Here is an 18,354-nt window from a genome sequence, read left to right on the forward strand (position 1 = left end):
ATTCTCAACTAATAATTCATATAATTTCTATTTATATTTAGAAACATTGCTAACAATTTTATCTCTTACTTTAAAGCAATGTGAAAATGTGAATATAATTGCAGATTTAATTTATAAATTAACGGAGATGGGCCCATTTTATTTATTTTGTACCTTATTCATATATGTGATTATATATAAAATTTGGAATAACGTCTGAATTTCAATTATCTATGATCAATCAATATATTTCATAGTTTAACAATTGATAAGCCCCACTTAAATGTTATTCGTTCATACATTTCCTTAACTTAAATACATATATAATTATATTGTTAGTGTTGTTCAACCCAATCGTTAGCGCTATTAAATCGGATATTCGTACAATTACTGCTTAAGTCACAATCCTCAACAAACTCAACGTGTGTAAATGGAAAATGACCCTTGCGTCCATTCAACTCGCCTTCCCATTGACCATTAATATTGGTTTTAGTGACTTTAATGATATCACCAATTTCCAATTTGAGCGCAGTCTTATCATACGCGTTTGGTACTCTTGATTGCTTAACACGTGCTCGGGCTGGGAGCTTTCGCTGAAAGTAACATTTTTATTAGATAATACAAAGGAAAACATGGGGCAAATATTACATTCATTTACTTACGTTTAAGTCTGTCCGTTTTAATGTACTAAACTGACCAGTCGATACGGTAGGTGGGTCGCAGTTAACACTATATGAAATATTGGTACGTGCTAAACATGAACTGATATTTAATGTTGTCGGCTGATCCACATTATCTTCCCCTATAGAGTCATCATAGAACTAAAAAGTTATAATATAAAAGAAAATATTTATTCCAATAGAAATGGTTCAATCAATGAAACTATTGTTAAACATTTCATCATAATGAGAAATCTGTTAATCGATTGGGTATCGCGGTTGCTTAAAATGTAGCAAACCTGTTTTCTAAAATACAAAATATAAATTCCACTGAAAATTGCGTAATGACTAGATTTTATTTAAAGTGAATATGGCATAAAATTAAGAAATTTGTGTAAAAAGGCAACATACTTTTTGAACGTAGGGAACCGGTATTTGTCCAATTTGTCCCGTAGAGCTGCGAGCAGTCCACCATTGATCCTCATCTTTTCGAATTATAGTAAGCACTTCGCCTCTTTGAAATGGTAAATCATCTTGATCCTTACAAGGAAATGACAATTACTAATACATCTCAAATTCAATAAATACTGATGGTATTTTTGTTGTACATACACTGCCAACGAAATCAAACTTGGCAATAACCTTTTCAATTTTTTTCAGAGCTGGTCGTCTTAATGGTGTGGTGTCCAGATAATGTAGTGTGTAAAACGTAAGCAGTTTTGGTAAATTTTCAAATGACTGATCACCGATGCGGAAAACAATTTGGTCTTGTTGCTGCACTTTGTTAATAATGTAGTTGCTCACTTTAGTGTCTTCTCTAAATTAAATGTATATTGAAAACAACAAAATCAATAATAAATACCTAACTACTGTATAATGGTATATAAGTATTGTTTACGATTACCTCACGCAAAGCACATAATCGCCTTCTATTGAATTGCTGTCACGAACCAAAAAAACTCCACGTTCTCGTTCATTCATTAACACCTCAGTTGCTTCTTGCCGAGACATGGATCCAAAGTACCAACTACAATATACATCGCGATTAACCAATTAGTTCATAAATTTTAAACTCATATATACTATTTATAATATATATGTGTATGTCAATACATATGCAAATTATGTACAAAACAAAACTAAATTTATATTACTTTTTAATATAAAGTACATATACATATTGAACATTCCTACCTGCTTCTATCAGATACATCAAATGTATCCATATTAAAATAGAATTTATAATGATTTTTTGGCGTGCAACAGTTCGATTTTAGAATGAAATCTATAATTTTTTCTTTGTGTATGCTCTAACTCTTGTTCTTATTTTTGGTCTCAGTTTCAATTCGATACTGCTAATAGATATTCGATTACAAATGTTTCGATTTCGATATTTTTTGAAGAATTCAATTTTATGGATACGTTCATCCATCAATTATTATGAAAAGAATGCATAAAGGCACTAACTCAATAATACATAGATACTCAAGTCTAGAATCAAAAAGTATAATTTGCAACAGTATTATTGCGACCCTAGAAAAGCTGAGCGCTGCTATTAGAACCCCAGAGCCTCTTCGGCTCATTTTGAGATTCAAGGCTCTAACGCAGCGCACAGCGTACGTCACTAGGTTCAGTCGAAGGTCTCATGTGAAACTACGAAAACAACTAATATATCAGATACATTACATTTTTAATGTGAATATTAAAATGGATTTTACCGACTATAATTTTTAAAAGTTTAGCTTACTACTTACTATTTTAAATATTCTATTTTCTAAAAAGTTATTATACAACTGCGCGTTGCAAAACTTCACATGCATACACATCCCAATATATACATCCCATATAAACAAAAGTACAGCGCCACGAAATGCACCCATACACATCGTTTTTTATGCGATCTGTGACTGAACTGAATGTATGACGTATGCTATTCGCTGTTACTAACTTCGAAATGAATAATATCGTAATTTGGATATTAAAAAACGTCTATTAATATCTACATTTTTAAATTGTTTTTGTTAACACTATTAATTGTATGAAGATATAAAACGACATAAATAAAAAATGTACTTTTCGGGAAGAATAGATTAACTGCATTTGGATCAGAATAAAGTTGTTTGTCTTGTATGCTTCTGAAAATTTGTATAGTTTATTATTATTATTGTAAAAATTATTTGTAAAAATCATAAAACGTTAATAATATAAATTATATATATGTTTTTTTTAATGGGATTAATTTGTCGCAATATAATACAGAATGATATATAATGTTTTTATACCCGCTACCCATAGGGTAAAAGGATATTATTACTTTGTGCCGGCAGGAAATGTACGTAACAGGTAACAGCGTCAACAGTCGAGGCGATCTAGCCATGTCCGTCTGTCCGTATGACCAAAAACGCCTACTTACTACGGGTCTTAGTTGTTGACAGACAATATAGTATATGGTGCCGTCTATGGTATATTTTGAATGTGGTATTATAATTATATACCAAATATACTATTTGGTATATATATATATTTTTTTTAGCATTTTTGAGTTCTCGGTATATTTTGAGAAATATATCGCAATATTTTGATTTAATTCAAAATGGGTTACATCGACTGTAAATTTCTTTTAGCTCATACAATAGTGGGTCGAATTCTGAAACACACAAAATTGATCGAAATCGCGTTCTTTCCGCCTAACTCCATAAACAAAAAAAAACAACAGCAGTCATTTTCAATCCGCTGTTCCCAGCGCACTAAAAATTTTGCAGCTCGATACTCCGATACTGCAATGTATGTAGATATCAAATCAGCTGTTTCACAGACGAAAAAAAACACAACCTATTATTCGGCACTTATATCGGCAAACCAAACACAAACATAAAGACTGGTAATTAAAAAAAATTAAAAATAAACGCTGCATTTTCTCTTGAAACAGCTTTGCTTAAAATTGTGGAGTTGCAAGGCTGCATTAGAAATTTAAAATCAAAAAAATATTGCAAGTTACAACATTTGTTTGGGATTGTGTTGCAAAAGATATAGGCAATGAATGTGATTTCATGTTTTTTTTTTATTGTTGCAGTGGTGTGGTCATAAATATTTATTCGTCACGTTATAATTAATTAAAACATGTACTAAACACACTTATACGCACACAATGTTCGAACAAGATTTTCGAGAAAAAGCCCAGAAGCTGTAAACTAAGTTTCTAATTTGTCAATTGTTGGAAATAATTTAGAATAATTCTTGAATAATACTATTGCTGAAAGAGCGCACATACTCGCCTCAAAAGTTATAAATAGACAAATTAGTCTAAAAATGCAAAGCAACTGAAACCCAACAATGCTGGTAGGTTAAATTTTAACAATTGTACGTGTAAATTATACCAACATAAAGTTAATATTCTGTAATTATTAATCTGCTGACAATATGTGAACTAGATTAGCTTAAACATCGATATAGTTTATGGAAAAATATATCGTGGCTAAACTGTTTACACTACAATCGATAAGTCGATTATTTTTTGTTCATCTTTATAAGCATCGCCATTTTGTGTAGAAGAAAAAAATTAAGAAAACAAAGTTTTTACCAATTTAATTACCGATGAAATAAAATCAAATTCGATTAATCATGTCTTTCCCTGTGAATTAAATGAATTAAATTAAAGTGCAAGAATAATAATTACAGGATGCCAAGCACCCATATACTTTTCTAGCGTATGTGTATGTTGTAACAATGCATCCTTAGATTGATATGTACATAATGTATATGTGTGTGTATGCATGCATTTATGTGCATAAGACCACTATTTGGAAATGCATATACATGTAAAATTAAACTTGTTTGCTGGTAGATATGTATCTACATATGTACGCACAAATCTGTTATTATGTGAATGCGCATTTGAATGCAAAAAATACTGAACTTTAAAAAATATATGTTATTTTACAAATAGATTTATAGACTTATGCGATAATAAAATGAAACGAACATTAATCAATGCTATACGAATGTTGCATCGATTGCCTATCAATTAGTGGAAGTTTGGATATATATTATTCCTACAATATAGTGTAAAGATGACAAGTAAGTGAACCTACATACGTATGCATATGTGAATATAACATGTATGTATGTTCTGTGGCATACTTTATTTTAAATAGTATTTTCTGCTTCTATTATTGTTTTTAAAATCGTTTAACACTTGAATAATTATTAAGGTCCATGAGAATCTAAGTATGTATGAATTGCTGAACCTTATAGAATTTTTTTTAATTTTTCATAGATCATGTAGCATTGATTTATAATAATCATTAAAATAAATGTCAGTGTAATTTTATGGAATCTAAAATAAAAAAGCTCAAATGCATTTGGCACATCTATTACAACTTTGTAGTAAAAATACTATTTATTTTACGTAACGGGCAGAAGGCTGCTTTTCGAACGTGAACCCATAAAATATGGATCAACGGCGTGATAACAGTATTAATAGTACTCTTGTGTTTGTTTACATTTTATATAGTATGTTTTAGATTGTTTGGGCGTCATCTAAGTATACCAAATACATCGTATATTTTAACGGCCCATTTTCGACAAAAGACTCGATTTCCACAGAGACCTCACATTTTCATTCACCTTTGATCATGATTAGTATTGCTAGATTCAAAGCAAAAGGTAACTTTTAAGGGCGACCGCTCTCACGCAAAACAGCTGCCTCAAATGCGAAAAAAAAACTTCGGGCAAAAAATTTGTTAAAAAACCACCGATTTAAACATATTCTAGGTGATATAAATATATTGAAAGCAATAGTTTAGTTATATCACTAAAATTTATTGTTGTAATCTTTGTATACTATGTTGGTTTCACAAATATAAAACTGTCGTATCGGAAAAAATGTGTTGAAAAAATCGAGCATTAGAATGAAGCCAAAGTTTTAACATATTTCTCACGTTTAAAGTATTATATTATATATATATATATATATATATATATATATATATATATTATATATTATATTTTAATAAAATCGATAGTTCAATAATAAACATTTTATGGTTTATGGAACGTATTAAATCTCTAAAAAAAAAATTCCAATTCTTTTTATATTTTCAGTGTTGTATATTCCCGAAAGTGAAATATAATTTATAAATTAAATGGCTGGATTAGATTACATCAATAGCGTTTGGTCTTCAATATTTTGAGCAAATTGGCAAAAACGATGAGCGAAGAAAACGAGACTAACAGTTGTAGTAAAAGGCAACTCCGTGGCTTCAAAAACCATTACATCCTGGCAATGCCACCATCCTGTAGAGCAAACTGTGAAAGAATCAAATACAATATGAAATTTGTCTTAATAATTTCATTTTATCTAATATGCTCAACGCAATGCATATTAGTTGAAGAGCACAAAACAGCTTCGGAAGAATTGCTAATGGCAATTTCATCACCTAATAACAATACAAACAATAGTTCAACTTTCTCTAATAATGGCATGAATACTACCAATAATATTGGATCAAATGTCATTCATTCATCACCCGGAGTAGGATCGAAATCATATTTGGACAAATTGGACAATATGGAACGGAGTGTAGCGGCTGTGATAATTAAAGTCGCTTATGGTACAACTTCAACAACCAAACGGAGTATTCCGGACAACAGCTATGTTTTGGGGTTGACCACTGTTGCAACACCTCCTTTAACCACTCTCCGGTAAGTTGCAAGATATGAGACCGGAATTGCATTAAACAATTTAATTTTTCTGATTAGTTCTATCAGTATCTCTTTTTACTATATGTTAAAACGTTGTAATTATTTTTGTGAATATTAATATTTTCATCCAATTTGTTTATCAGCAAATGATTTGTTTTCTTAGTATTGCGTTAAGTAAGCAATTATTAAATAATTGAAAAATTGTAATATAAATACAGAAACTAATTGCTTTGGTTGACAACTCGTCCGTGTGTGTTTCGTTCTGTACTCATTGGTACACTTCTATGATAGTGGTATATTTTCATAGTTTTTTCAATCGAAATTTGATGTAAGGTATTGAACAAAATATGCATGAACAAGTTTAATTACAAAAATCTTTTAATTATTGTGCAATTTGTGAAAATATTTGAGGGAATTTATGCTTTTGTCAGGTTACATCTTGAGTGCATTGAATCTCCCAATCACAAAGAGTTCCTCGAAATTGGTAAATATGTTATAAAGTTCTTGAGTTACTTTTCATGTGTTTCGAGACAACTTTTAAATGTTTTATGAATTTAAATTTATCAGTTAATTTGATAAATGAATAATAAGAAAATTAAAACCAAGGGTTGTAAAACGATAAAAGATAGGGATATTTAATTTGACAGATGACAGCCATGGAGATCCAAGTTCGAAATAGTTGGTAAAATTGCTAAAAACTTTCAAAAATTTCTGGTTTTGGGAACGGAATTGCCGTTAGCGGAATCAATTCAAACGCCTTAAAATGAATGGTTGTCAAATAGATGTTTAGTGATCTGTTTGTTGCGCTTAACCCATATACCTAGTTTCTATTTGTAGCCAGCTTTGTAAAATTGGTTTTAACCGTTTTAGGCTAAACGTCTATACGTCCTATATTTGCATCGCTGATATGATTAATTTATTTGACTTATTATACAATTGCATTACCCTTTTCATTACGAGACCGTGGCTATCTTTCAATGGTTTGCCCATTTCCACAAACCAGATTTTGGTAGGACGGCTTAACGGTATATTAGAAAATAAATTTCATAATCCAGCCCTTTATTTCTAGTACTCTCAGCGAGAGATTTGCTAGTCAGAATGATGTCTAAGCTTCTTGCCTGAAATTAATAAGTTACTCGCGTCGGCCTTTGACTTGACTGAAAGAGTATATCAACTGTTTGTTCTATATATTGGTTAAAGTCGCTAAAGGTTACTTCAGTCAGTCAGTTATACCGGATAGAAGGGTGTTATGACATTATGTCTATATAAAATTTATGTATGTAACTTGCAGAATGTCGAGCACTATAAAATGTATTTCTTCTTGATCATCATGTCCGTTGTCTGTCTGCCCATTACCTCCATTGTAAATCGAAAAAACCTAATAGATTCACGACTTTCGGTGCATACAATAATAACTAAGAGAATTGTATTCGTTATTATACATTGGAATAAAAGCAAAATATTGCGGTATTATTTTCAAAATATACCTAAAACACTACACAAATAATAATATACCAAATGGTGTATTTGGTATATCGATATTGTACCACATTCAAACCATAGACGTCACAATATACTAGATTGGCAGCCACTAGTAAGACCACTAGTAAGTAGGCGTTTTTGCCCATACAAAAGTATTTATTTAATAACTTCCACAATTTTTATCTGATCGCAAATTTTCAGGATTGATTTGATTTTCAGGAATCATAAACACTATTGTTATTATTGTATACACCAAAATTCGCACATCTAGCTTTAAAATAACACTTGTTCGATTTTTATACGCGCTGCCCATAGGGTGCCGGCAGGAAATGTATGTAACAGGTAGAAGAAGGCATCTTCGACCCTATAAAGTATATATATTCTTAATCAGCATCAATAGCCGAGACGATCTAACCATGTCCGTCTGTGTGTCTCTCCGTCCGTTCGTATGAACACCTAGATCTATAAAATATAGAGCTTTAATTTTTTTTCGACAGCATTTGTTATGTTTGCACGCAGATCAAGTTTGTTTCAAATTTTTGCCACGCCCACTTCCGCCCCCGCAAATCAAAAAAATCGAATAACAAGCGTAATTATACCGCTACCGATAGGGTAGAAGGATATTATAACTTTGTGCCGGCAGGAAATGTATGTAACAGGTAGAAGAAGGCATCTCCGACTCTATAAAGTATATATATTCTTGATCACCGTCAATAGCCGAGACGATATAGCAATGTCCGTCTGTGTGTCAGTCCGTCTGTCTGTATGAAACACTGGATCTCAGAGACTATAAGCAATAATTTTTTTTCGACAGCATTTGTTATGTTTGCAAGTTTGTTTCAAATTTTTGCCACGCCCACTTCCGCAACCGCAAATCAAAAAAATCGAATAACATGCCTAATTTTAAAGCTAGAGTTGCGAATTTTGGTATATACAATAATTACTATAGTAGTTATGATTCCTGAATCAGATAAAAATTGTAGAAGTTATTAAAGAAATAATTTTGTATGGGCAAAAACGCCTACTTACTAGGGGTCTTAGGAAGTGGGCGTGGTAAAAATTTGAAACAAACTTGATCTGCGTGCAAACATGACAAATGCTGTCGAAAAAAATGATAGCTCTATCCCTTTTAGTCTCTGAGATCCAGTGTTTCATATGGACAGACGGACAGACACACAGACGGACAGACGGACATGGCTAGATCGACTCGGCTGTTGACCCTGATCAAGAATATATATACTTTATAGGGTCGAAGATGCCTGCTTCTATCTGTTACATACATTTCCTGCCGGCACAAAGTTATAATATCTTCTACCCTATGGGTAGCGGGTATAACAACAGTATTACAATATACAAAAAATATGTCTTATTTTAGTGTTTTTATACCAGATTATCAACCAAAGCAACTAAAACCCGACTTATACTAGCTCTATTATTTATAGTATCCGAGATTTAGGTGTGCAAATTTGTATCGTCCTAGCGTTTAGGCTAAGCATTGTTAGTTATAATATCTTCTACCCTATGGGTAGCGGGTATAACAACAGTATTACAATATAAAAAAAATATATCTTATTTTAGTGTTTTTATACCAGATTATCAACCAAAGCAACTAAAACCCGACTTATAGCTCTATTATTTATAGTATCCGAGATTTAGGTGTGCAAATTTGTATCGTCCTAGCGTTTAGGCTAAGCATTGTTGGTTCAATCTTTCAGCCAGTCATTAGGTCAAAGGCAAACTATTATTATAATTGTTAATATGGGTAAACATGTTAGCTTTACGTGAGGACTAAAATTGTTCTAGAATTTTAGAGTTAAATTTTATGCAAACATTTTTTTTTTTTGTTTTTCTGTTATTTTGATCTTTTAACATATGCGCACCACATGTTGGATGCATTTTGAAATTGCAGTTTTTGGTTTTCTTCCACGAAAAGAGCCGAAATTGGTTTTAATTTTATAAAAAGTGAGTTTAATTTAGTTCATTGCAATTTATATGACAATGACTATAACTATTCAAAAAAAAATATTATTTTTATGTCTAAAGGATTTTATTGCTCCAAGGGAGAGAGTAGGTCCTTTCATGAGCTTAGGAAAGAGGGAAAAACGTATAAAAAAGTTCTATGTCGTTTAAACTTTTTTACCAAGATTTTTTCAGTGACCCAAATTATGAATTGAAGCTCGTAAACCGTGGTGCGATACGGAAAACCACAATTTTAGAGAACCGATGCATAGCGCTCTTCAGCAAAACTAATCCTTTTGCATCCTCTAAGGATATTAAATAAGAGCTGGTCTGGAGAATCAGTGATGTGGCTATTAGCCGAAGACTGGTGGATATAAATTTGAGTACCTGGAGTCCAGGGAGGTGCCATTACTTGGTGAAAGACATTTCAAAACTGGTCACTATCCAAATGGCGTAATATCCTTTGGACAAATGAGTCTAAACTGGTGTTATTTGGTGGAAAGGTACATGACAATATGTCCGTTGACCACCAAACACCGAAAACGACCTAAACTATACCCTTAACACCGCTAACCATGGTGGTCTTAAAATCATGATGTTTCTCATACAGTGGTGTGTGACCTATAAATATGATCGATGGTATCATAGACCAACAAGTCTATGAAAATATATTGAGAATCGTCATGCTGAAGTATTCTCAGGATGAAATGTGGACTTTTCAGCAGAGATCCTAAAGACACCGGCAAACTGGTCAAGGAGTGGTTTAAGCAAGAAAAAACAAGTAGAAAAGCTACAGTCGAATGTGCCTGACTGTGAGATAATCGCTACCCATTTTGAATAAAAGCAAAATATTGCACACAGTTCCCGTATTTAAATCCGATTGGGAACTGATGGGGGACTTTAAGCGTTACGTTGCCAAGAAATCCCCTACATCTAAGCCACACCTTCGACAAGTTGTGCAGGAGGTATAGGGCCAGAATCCCTGCGAACGTTGCGAAGACTTGGTGGTCTCCATGCCACGTAGGTGTGAGGCTCTAATAATCAAAAAAAACTATACAAAAAATGAAAAGGTCGTATTTAACTCGTAATGTGGTAGGATTAAGTTATTTATATAATATTTTAAAATTTTTCTTTTGACACTGTTATTTCAAAGCTATTCATAAAGCACCCAATTTCATTTGTTATTATCCATATTCGCTAAAATATTGAATTAGCCAAATGGAAAAAAGTGGTTAATTACTAAAAATTAAATTATTTAAGCTGTTATAACTACATTTTATCTGAAATTTGTATTTATAACAGTATTTTTCTATTTTAAACGCACAGGTCGTCGCTAGCACTGCTATTTCAAAGTTCACATCTAAACAAATTTAGTTAATTTTTGACAGGTGCACTATTAATTTTGCTTGAAATATGTCTAGGTATCAATTGGCCCACCATAAACCACAAATTACGAGCAACAGTCGTCATAGGAATTACGAATTGGATTTAGAAAGAGATCATGCGCTTCCTACATCTGCGCCAAACGCCGACATATTGAAGAGCAATAATAATCCAACATATCCAAATCCAAATCGTCATCATAGCAGTAGTACCAATAATCATGACAGAGATCGACATCGACATACAATGCAATATAATTCAACACCGATGCCATCATGTAATTATGCATTTGCGTTTTTAAATTTTTTAAATTAACGTCAAATACTTTTTTTTCAGTTCCGAATTTATTAAAGAAGAACCACCCAAAAGGACAGCCAACAATACCTATGTACCCAGGAGATATACCATCGTATTCACCGCCATCCCGATCATTTTTTACTCCTCCATTGCCGCCCGAATATCAAAATCCATTCGCTGATAAACCAACACTGCGAGGCACCAACAACGAAGGTCTGATTGCCGGTAATACTGTTCAATATAATAATCGACGTCCTATTCCACCTCCAAGTTTGACGCCTGGTCATGAGAGAATACCATTTCGTCCCCCAGATTTAACTGGTGAATCAAATGTGAATGGACATCCAAATATTAGTTACTCAAGCCATATTCTAGACGTGAAGAAGAAGGCAAATGCTTCATCGAATACTGAATTTACAGGTGATCGCAAAAAAGCACTGAATACGCCATCCCGCAGCACCAGTAATGAGCAAGATATTGCAGTCGAAGCAACAGACATTAATCATAAAATTAATACGCATATTGATCACAAATCAAGCCAAGATGTCAGTGATGGAAATGCGATAAAGCGGCAAGAAGTGTTGCCAAATATACGACGAATTCTTGGTTCAAATGGCAAAAAAAGCGATATACCAGCAGTGTTGTTACGTCAGGTGACTCAGCGTCCCATTGTCAGCTACCAAAAACCGCCAGCTTCGGCAATTGTTGCTGTGACGGCAAATGAACATACAAATATTGATGAAACCACTAAGGAAAAGAATAATAATGATGAATCTACGAATGGTGCTGGCTCAAATATTAATAAGAGTAAGCAAATGGATCACAATGATTTTGCAACTCATGATTCATTTGCTAACAATATAAGCAAAGTTGGAGTTACCACACCATCTGCGGCAGCTGCTGCCATTGATGATGCAGTTGCCACATCTTTCACATCAGCGACAATGCAGCAAGCGAAGCCAACAATAACCGCAAAAGATGTTCCACGAAAAGCATCATCAAGTGACGGATCAACAGCATCCACTGCCGCAGCTACAATTTGGACGTGGGCATGGCACGTCCACATCTATCTTTCCGTTGTTTTATTTACAATACTCGCAGTTTATTCGCTGTACAAGCTGCTGACTTACAACAAATTGACACACTTATTTGCTCAATCATATTTTGTATACATTCATCTCATTCTAATTGCAATTTGCATAATGCGAATATTTTATTTATGCTTCGATGCATACAATGTACATGGTACTTTTCATATATTTGTTTCTGAGCTGTTGTTAAATTTGCCAGCGACGTTTTTAACGGTTGCATTTTCAGTTTTAATTTTATTTTTATTTTTGAAATCATTGAATCACAAAAACAATCGATATTCGGCATTAGTCCGACCTTTGACTGTAGTTGTCGGATGTGGTGTTCACGTGTTGCTCTGTATAACGTTGCATTATGTAGAATCGTATACTTTGCAGAATCATCACATGTACTTTCAGCAGCAGCAACAGCAGCAATATTTTCGCCGGCAACAGCAGCAACAACAGCTCCAACAGTTACAGTTGCAACAGCAGCACCAATCGCAGTCATTATCTTCAGCAACAATAACGTCTATTACATCAGGGTCAGCAATTACAATGTTATCATCAACCAGTTTGGCTAGTCCACAGCCTCCGCCTCGCGTTCTTTCACTTATCTGCCAAATTATTTATATATTTATTTGCCTGAGTCTAGGTTTACTGTACCTTTATTTATATCGCATACTTAAGCGAATACTGCGCAGTAAATCTCAGAATTATATACATGGCTATCAGAATCTGTCATATGCTATTCATATTACTATTGCAACCGCGTTGTTATTCGTTTTGTTGGCCACGCTGCAAATCTTTGGCGCGGTTTGCATCTCGTCGGTGCGTACTAGTCTTGGCGAAGTCGATGTAGATTGGATGCAGTGGGGCTATCAATTTTCATTGCGTCTCATTGAGATTGCTATAATTACGTTGATTTCTTGGGTCACGGGTCTCAAGCACAATGTGAACGGCACTAATTCAAATGCACCCAGCGCTGTAAATGGCGATGTTCATATGATTGGCCACTCGGCGGTTGCTGCAGTTGGCACTGGGACTGCGATAAGAGAAAAGCATGGTGCCGTCGCACATCAGCACTCCAATGTCGCCAATTTCTTTTTGCCATGTACATCAGGTTCGAGTCAGGAGCAATTTGAAAATGACTATCCAACGATTTGCAATGCAAATACAAATCTACATACATACACAATGCGTACGGGGAAGCTCATTTATGATGATAGCTATGCGCTGCACTCATTAGGTGGACCAGGCGCTGGAGTTGGTGCAGGGGCTGGAGCAGTTGGCGTCGTTGTCTCGCCGGAATATCAGATGCAAGAGCCAACGTATCAAAGACCTTATGATACGGGATCTATTCGTAGCGCTCTCAATCATAATATGAAATCCGCTCAGACTTCACAACGCTATCATCATCATCAACATCAACAAGCTACATATATAACTACCACCGGCTATATGACAGATGCGACAACGGATCATTATGAGAACCCCAATTTTGATTTAATAACCAACTCCTCTACAATGGGTGGCAGAGTGGAAATTGCTGTTCCTGGAGGCGGTGCCAGTGCTGGAAGTTGCGGTATGAAGTTGAGCAAAAATACTGTTAGCTCTGGGTCGGCATCAGTAACCGGTTCTGGATGTGGTTCAGGATCTGGTTCAGGTTCTTCAGGTACTTCACAACAACAAATGTTGTTATTACAAAGTGACAGCTGTTACTCCGAGCCCCTACAAGAGAACTCTAGCTATGAATTCCATAATTTTGAGCGGCCCATATTTAAAGAAGAGTCCCATGCCAGCGACGAGTGTTGGCCGGAGCGGGATCGGGAGCGAGAGAAACACAAGAAGTGTAAGGGTCGCAAGCAAAATAACGTTGGAAATCTAGAGCGAACCACATATGATAACCAGGAACGACGCAGTTCCAATTCAACAAATTCGTGTTCCTCTTCCTCAAATAATGGTGTCGTCGTCAGTAGCCGGTATGCGAGCTATAATTCATATGAACGTAAACATCATGATGGTATAAGAAAGAGCGGCACTCTTAACAACATTGTGAATGGTTCGACAATGGGAATAATGATTCCTCAAGGACCAGCTCAACGTCATGGAGTGATGCAATGCGGCAAGCGCTCCATAAATGGTACTCAAACTTTGAATGAACGTTCGCATTATTATCAGCGCAGTACTGCACAACAAAGCAGAAATCGTTGCAATGATTTTGAACTGGCTGCACCAATCCCATCAACTCCGACGGCTCAAAATGAATTGTCCCTTAAGAAACATCAGCAACAACAACTGCAGCAACATTACAATCATCACAACTCCGATGACGAAGCAGATGAGGAAGAAGAGGAGGATGATGATGACGAAATGATGCCTGGTTGCAATGTTGAAAGCGCAAATTTGATAACAAATAATGACAACAATAGCATCACATCTAATCCACTTACAGTCCATCTGCATCATCACCTACCAAATGTGAGCAATGCAAAATCCATTCATCATCAACATCAGAATCCATTGGAAATGCCAGAGTTGAGTGTGAATTTGGGATCGGCATCAGTAACAGCAATGGCCACTGATAATTTGATGGTTTCTGATCAGACTTATAGGAGATCTCGTGCTAATAATGATGACGAAAATGTCGATCAATTAGGAGCTCGAACTCATGCTATTCACAACGTGCTGCATCAACCAACTCATAGCATTCCCAGCACCTCTTTATTGCAAATAAATAGCAATGGTATTGATTGCTAGAGGCATCGACAGACAGCTAAATAATCAGAAATAGTTTATAGATTATGCTGTATGCGCAACATAAATATTTTATGTCTGCTAAAATTGCGTCGATTGCCAACTGCTGCCGCTTACTGCCAATATAGTTAATATCGCCACTTTCTACTCTCTTCAAACTTGTGATATACATACATATATAAAGAACGAAGAAATCTATAAAAATAAATATAACATTAAAACTTACAAGCTACCGAATACATTTAAAAATATTAGTGAAGAAACGGCAGCTTACAATAAATTAATCGGTTATTGTCAATATAAGGATGATGAAAATGTTACAAAATTAAAAAACGCAACAGAAATATGTAGTATAATGGTCGAGACTTTAATGTGTACGTTTTAACATCTTATTCAGTACACATCCATTTCTTTCAAATATCATACTACATACCTATAAATGCGTATTAGTTAAAAATTATAACATTACAAAAAAAAAAAAAAAAAACGACAACTTATCCGTACATACTAAGTAAGTAAGTACTATGTAAGTACAGAGTGTATTAAATTCTATGTAGGTATATATGTATAGTATATAGGTTTATTTCATAGTTTTACAGAAATCAATTTAATGTAAATATTAATAATGTATATTGAACCTATTAACTTTTAAGAATAGAAAAATACACCTTATTTTAACTTTGTATTTTATCATCACAAATTTAATACATATTAAAATACATATGTATGAGAATAAAATATGAAAAAGTATAACGCTGAAACTTTTAATATTTAAACATTTATTTTCTTTATTAAATTAACTAAATCTAATTACGAATTTTAATTTATGTAAAATGTATTCAAGTGCACTGAAATAATTAATATACATTACTTATTTGCTTACATTTTGATGATACTACATGAAATATAATATTTTTGACTGACATTTTTTTGGAGAAGCTTTGTAAACGAATCAGTTTAAGTTGTCTATATGAAAACATTAATTATATTTAAAAATATAATAACTACCTTTAATTTGATGAACATTCTTATAAAATCCTAGCGCTATTACTACTGATCAGGAAAAGGCTTCTGCATTTTTAATGTAAAAATTAAATGTAAATCATATTTCATCATCGATGTTCGCACATTACACTTAACGTGCTTTTAAGGACGGCGCATTGGAAAATATTTATATCCATAAAATCTGAAATGAGAATAAAAGAAAAAACTAATTCAAATTATAATTACAAAAAATAAATATATTCAAATCAAGGCGCACTACATGATATACCAATTGAATTGAACACATTTTTATAATATAATTATATTAATAAAGTATTTCCATTTACTATAATACATGTATATTAAACAATTACTCTATTTAATAAAAATGGATACAAACGTATTAAAAAAAAATTTTTATTTTCCGTAAGCGTCCGCATTTAGAAAGTAAGTTATATAGAAAAAACAGTGATTACCGTTAGTGATCGAGAAAATGAAGATGGTGGCTCTCTTTGAAGTTAGTTTAATATAACATGACACCCATAGGGTAACTTTGTGCTGGCAGGAAATGTATGTAACAGGTAGAAGGAGGCATCTCCGACCCTATAAAGTATATAACATATATTCTTGATCAGCATCAACAGCCGAGACGATCTAGCCACGTCCGTCTGTGTGCCTGTCCGTCCGTCCGTATGAATACCTAGATCTCAGATATAGGGTTATAATTTTTTTCGACAGCAGTTGTTATGTTTACACGCAGATCAAGGTTGTTTCAAATTTTTGCCACGCCCACTTCCGCCCCCGCAAATGAATAAAATCGAATAAAAAGCGTACTTTTCAAGCTACAGCTGCAAATTTTGGTGTATATAATAATAACAATAGTATAAAATTTTACTTAATTAGATAAAAATTGTGGAAGTTATTAAAGAAATACTTTTGTATGGGCAAAAACGCCTACTTACTTAGTTGCTTTGGCCGACAATCTGGTAAATTGTGCCGTCTTTGGTATATTTTGAATGTGGTTCTATATCGATATAACAAATATACAATTTGGTACATTTTTAGTACATTTGTGTTTTTGGAATATTTTGAAAAAATACCGCAATATTTTGCTTTTATTCAAAATGGGTAGCGGGTATCTCACAGTTGAGCACACTCGACTGTAACTTTATTACTTGTTTTCTATACGTTTTTTTTATTGTTTTGCATTTTTGCAAATCTAAGCGAAGAGTTGGATACATTTTTAATTTGTTAAACTACTGTACGATTTTTATGTATGCTACCCGTGTGTAATTGGCAGAAGGAGTCATTTCCGACCCCATAAAGTATATATATTATTGATCAGCGACAACAGCCGAGGCTATACAGCCATGTCCGTCTGCTCGTTCCATGTCTCTCTGACCGCATGAAACACTGGAACTCAGAGACTATAAAAGATAGAGCAGCTGTTTTTTTCGAATGCACTTGATACTTTTCTACGCAGATCAAGTTTGTTTTAGATTCTAGCCAAGAACATACATATGTACATACATACATATAAAGATAATATGGTATTATATTTGCGAATGTTGTTAGTTTTTAGAATTCGTCTAGAATACTGAGACAAATTATAGTACTATCTCATGATTTGGACAATAAGAACAAAATATGTACTTTTTCAAAATCTGGATACCTGAAAGTGATGTTGCACGTTCATTAATTTCACGAAGCATACAAAATGTTGAACAATGTACTGAAAATAATGATGTATGCCCATGTTAAGTATTTACATTAAGCTTAAAGCTTCTGTAGAGTTGAGTCGTGGTATTGTTGCTTTGTTTGTCTGAAAATAAAAATTACACTTTTTTTTATATTTTAGTGGGATGTAGTGAATTATGTATGTACATATGTATGTATGTACATATGTGTTATCAAAGATTACACACATAAACCTTTCCAATTCAGTATGTAAGCAAATATAAAAATACAGTATAAATTGAAAAAGTGGTTATTGCCGTTAAGTTTTTTTTTTTTTAGATTAACTAAATAACATTTTATTAAAGACAAAAGTGTAAGGAAAAAAAATCAAAAATGAAAATCGAAAC

At 33.5% G+C, this 18,354-nt stretch overlaps 2 protein-coding genes across 6 annotated transcripts; one reads left to right on the forward strand and one right to left on the reverse strand.

Moving 5' to 3' along the window:
* Positions 1–200: 200 nt before the first annotated feature.
* Positions 201–1,977, reverse strand: LOC132794909 (adapter molecule Crk). 2 transcript variants are annotated; one of them, XM_060805203.1, is made up of 6 exons: positions 1,833–1,977; positions 1,543–1,665; positions 1,281–1,455; positions 1,050–1,178; positions 642–800; positions 201–572 (listed from the first exon to the last, which is right to left on the reverse strand). In XM_060805203.1, the coding sequence occupies exons 1-6, from the start codon at positions 1,862–1,864 to the stop codon at positions 315–317; spliced, it is 876 nt and encodes a 291-aa protein (XP_060661186.1). In that variant the 5' UTR covers positions 1,865–1,977; the 3' UTR covers positions 201–314. The 2 variants fall into 2 exon arrangements, with proteins under 2 accessions (XP_060661186.1, XP_060661185.1); XM_060805202.1 differs by having other exon boundaries at positions 1,251–1,455.
* Positions 1,978–4,164: 2,187 nt separating this feature from the next.
* LOC132794947 (uncharacterized) lies at positions 4,165–15,892 on the forward strand. 4 transcript variants are annotated; one of them, XM_060805273.1, is made up of 5 exons: positions 4,165–4,351; positions 4,585–4,715; positions 5,742–6,341; positions 11,204–11,442; positions 11,502–15,892. In XM_060805273.1, the coding sequence occupies exons 3-5, from the start codon at positions 5,848–5,850 to the stop codon at positions 15,287–15,289; spliced, it is 4,521 nt and encodes a 1,506-aa protein (XP_060661256.1). In that variant the 5' UTR covers positions 4,165–4,351; positions 4,585–4,715; positions 5,742–5,847; the 3' UTR covers positions 15,290–15,892. The 4 variants fall into 4 exon arrangements, with proteins under 4 accessions (XP_060661256.1, XP_060661255.1, XP_060661254.1 ...); XM_060805272.1 differs by having other exon boundaries at positions 4,165–4,345; XM_060805271.1 differs by having other exon boundaries at positions 4,165–4,715.
* The last annotated feature ends 2,462 nt before the right edge of the window (positions 15,893–18,354 follow it).

This window comes from Drosophila nasuta, chromosome 4, assembly GCF_023558535.2.
Source record: "Drosophila nasuta strain 15112-1781.00 chromosome 4, ASM2355853v1, whole genome shotgun sequence".
In the NCBI taxonomy this organism is placed as follows: domain Eukaryota; kingdom Metazoa; phylum Arthropoda; class Insecta; order Diptera; family Drosophilidae; genus Drosophila; species Drosophila nasuta.

What these genes read in the sequence shown, in the direction of transcription:
- LOC132794947 (XM_060805271.1), top strand. Translation starts at nt 5,848, where the DNA reads ATGAGCGAAGAAAACGAGACTAACAGTTGTAGTAAAAGGCAACTCCGT. An exon ending in CCTCCTTTAACCACTCTCCG is followed by an intron (nt 6,342 to 11,203) that starts GTAAGTTGCAAG and finishes AAATATGTCTAG; the next exon opens with GTATCAATTGGCCCACCATA. An exon ending in TTCAACACCGATGCCATCAT is followed by an intron (nt 11,443 to 11,501) that starts GTAATTATGCAT and finishes CTTTTTTTTCAG; the next exon opens with TTCCGAATTTATTAAAGAAG.
- LOC132794909 (XM_060805202.1), bottom strand. Translation starts at nt 1,864, where the DNA reads ATGGATACATTTGATGTATCTGATAGAAGCAG. An exon ending in GATGTATCTGATAGAAGCAG is followed by an intron (nt 1,666 to 1,832) that starts GTAGGAATGTTC and finishes TGTATATTGTAG; the next exon opens with TTGGTACTTTGGATCCATGT. An exon ending in TAAAACGGACAGACTTAAAC is followed by an intron (nt 573 to 641) that starts GTAAGTAAATGA and finishes TGTTACTTTCAG; the next exon opens with CGAAAGCTCCCAGCCCGAGC.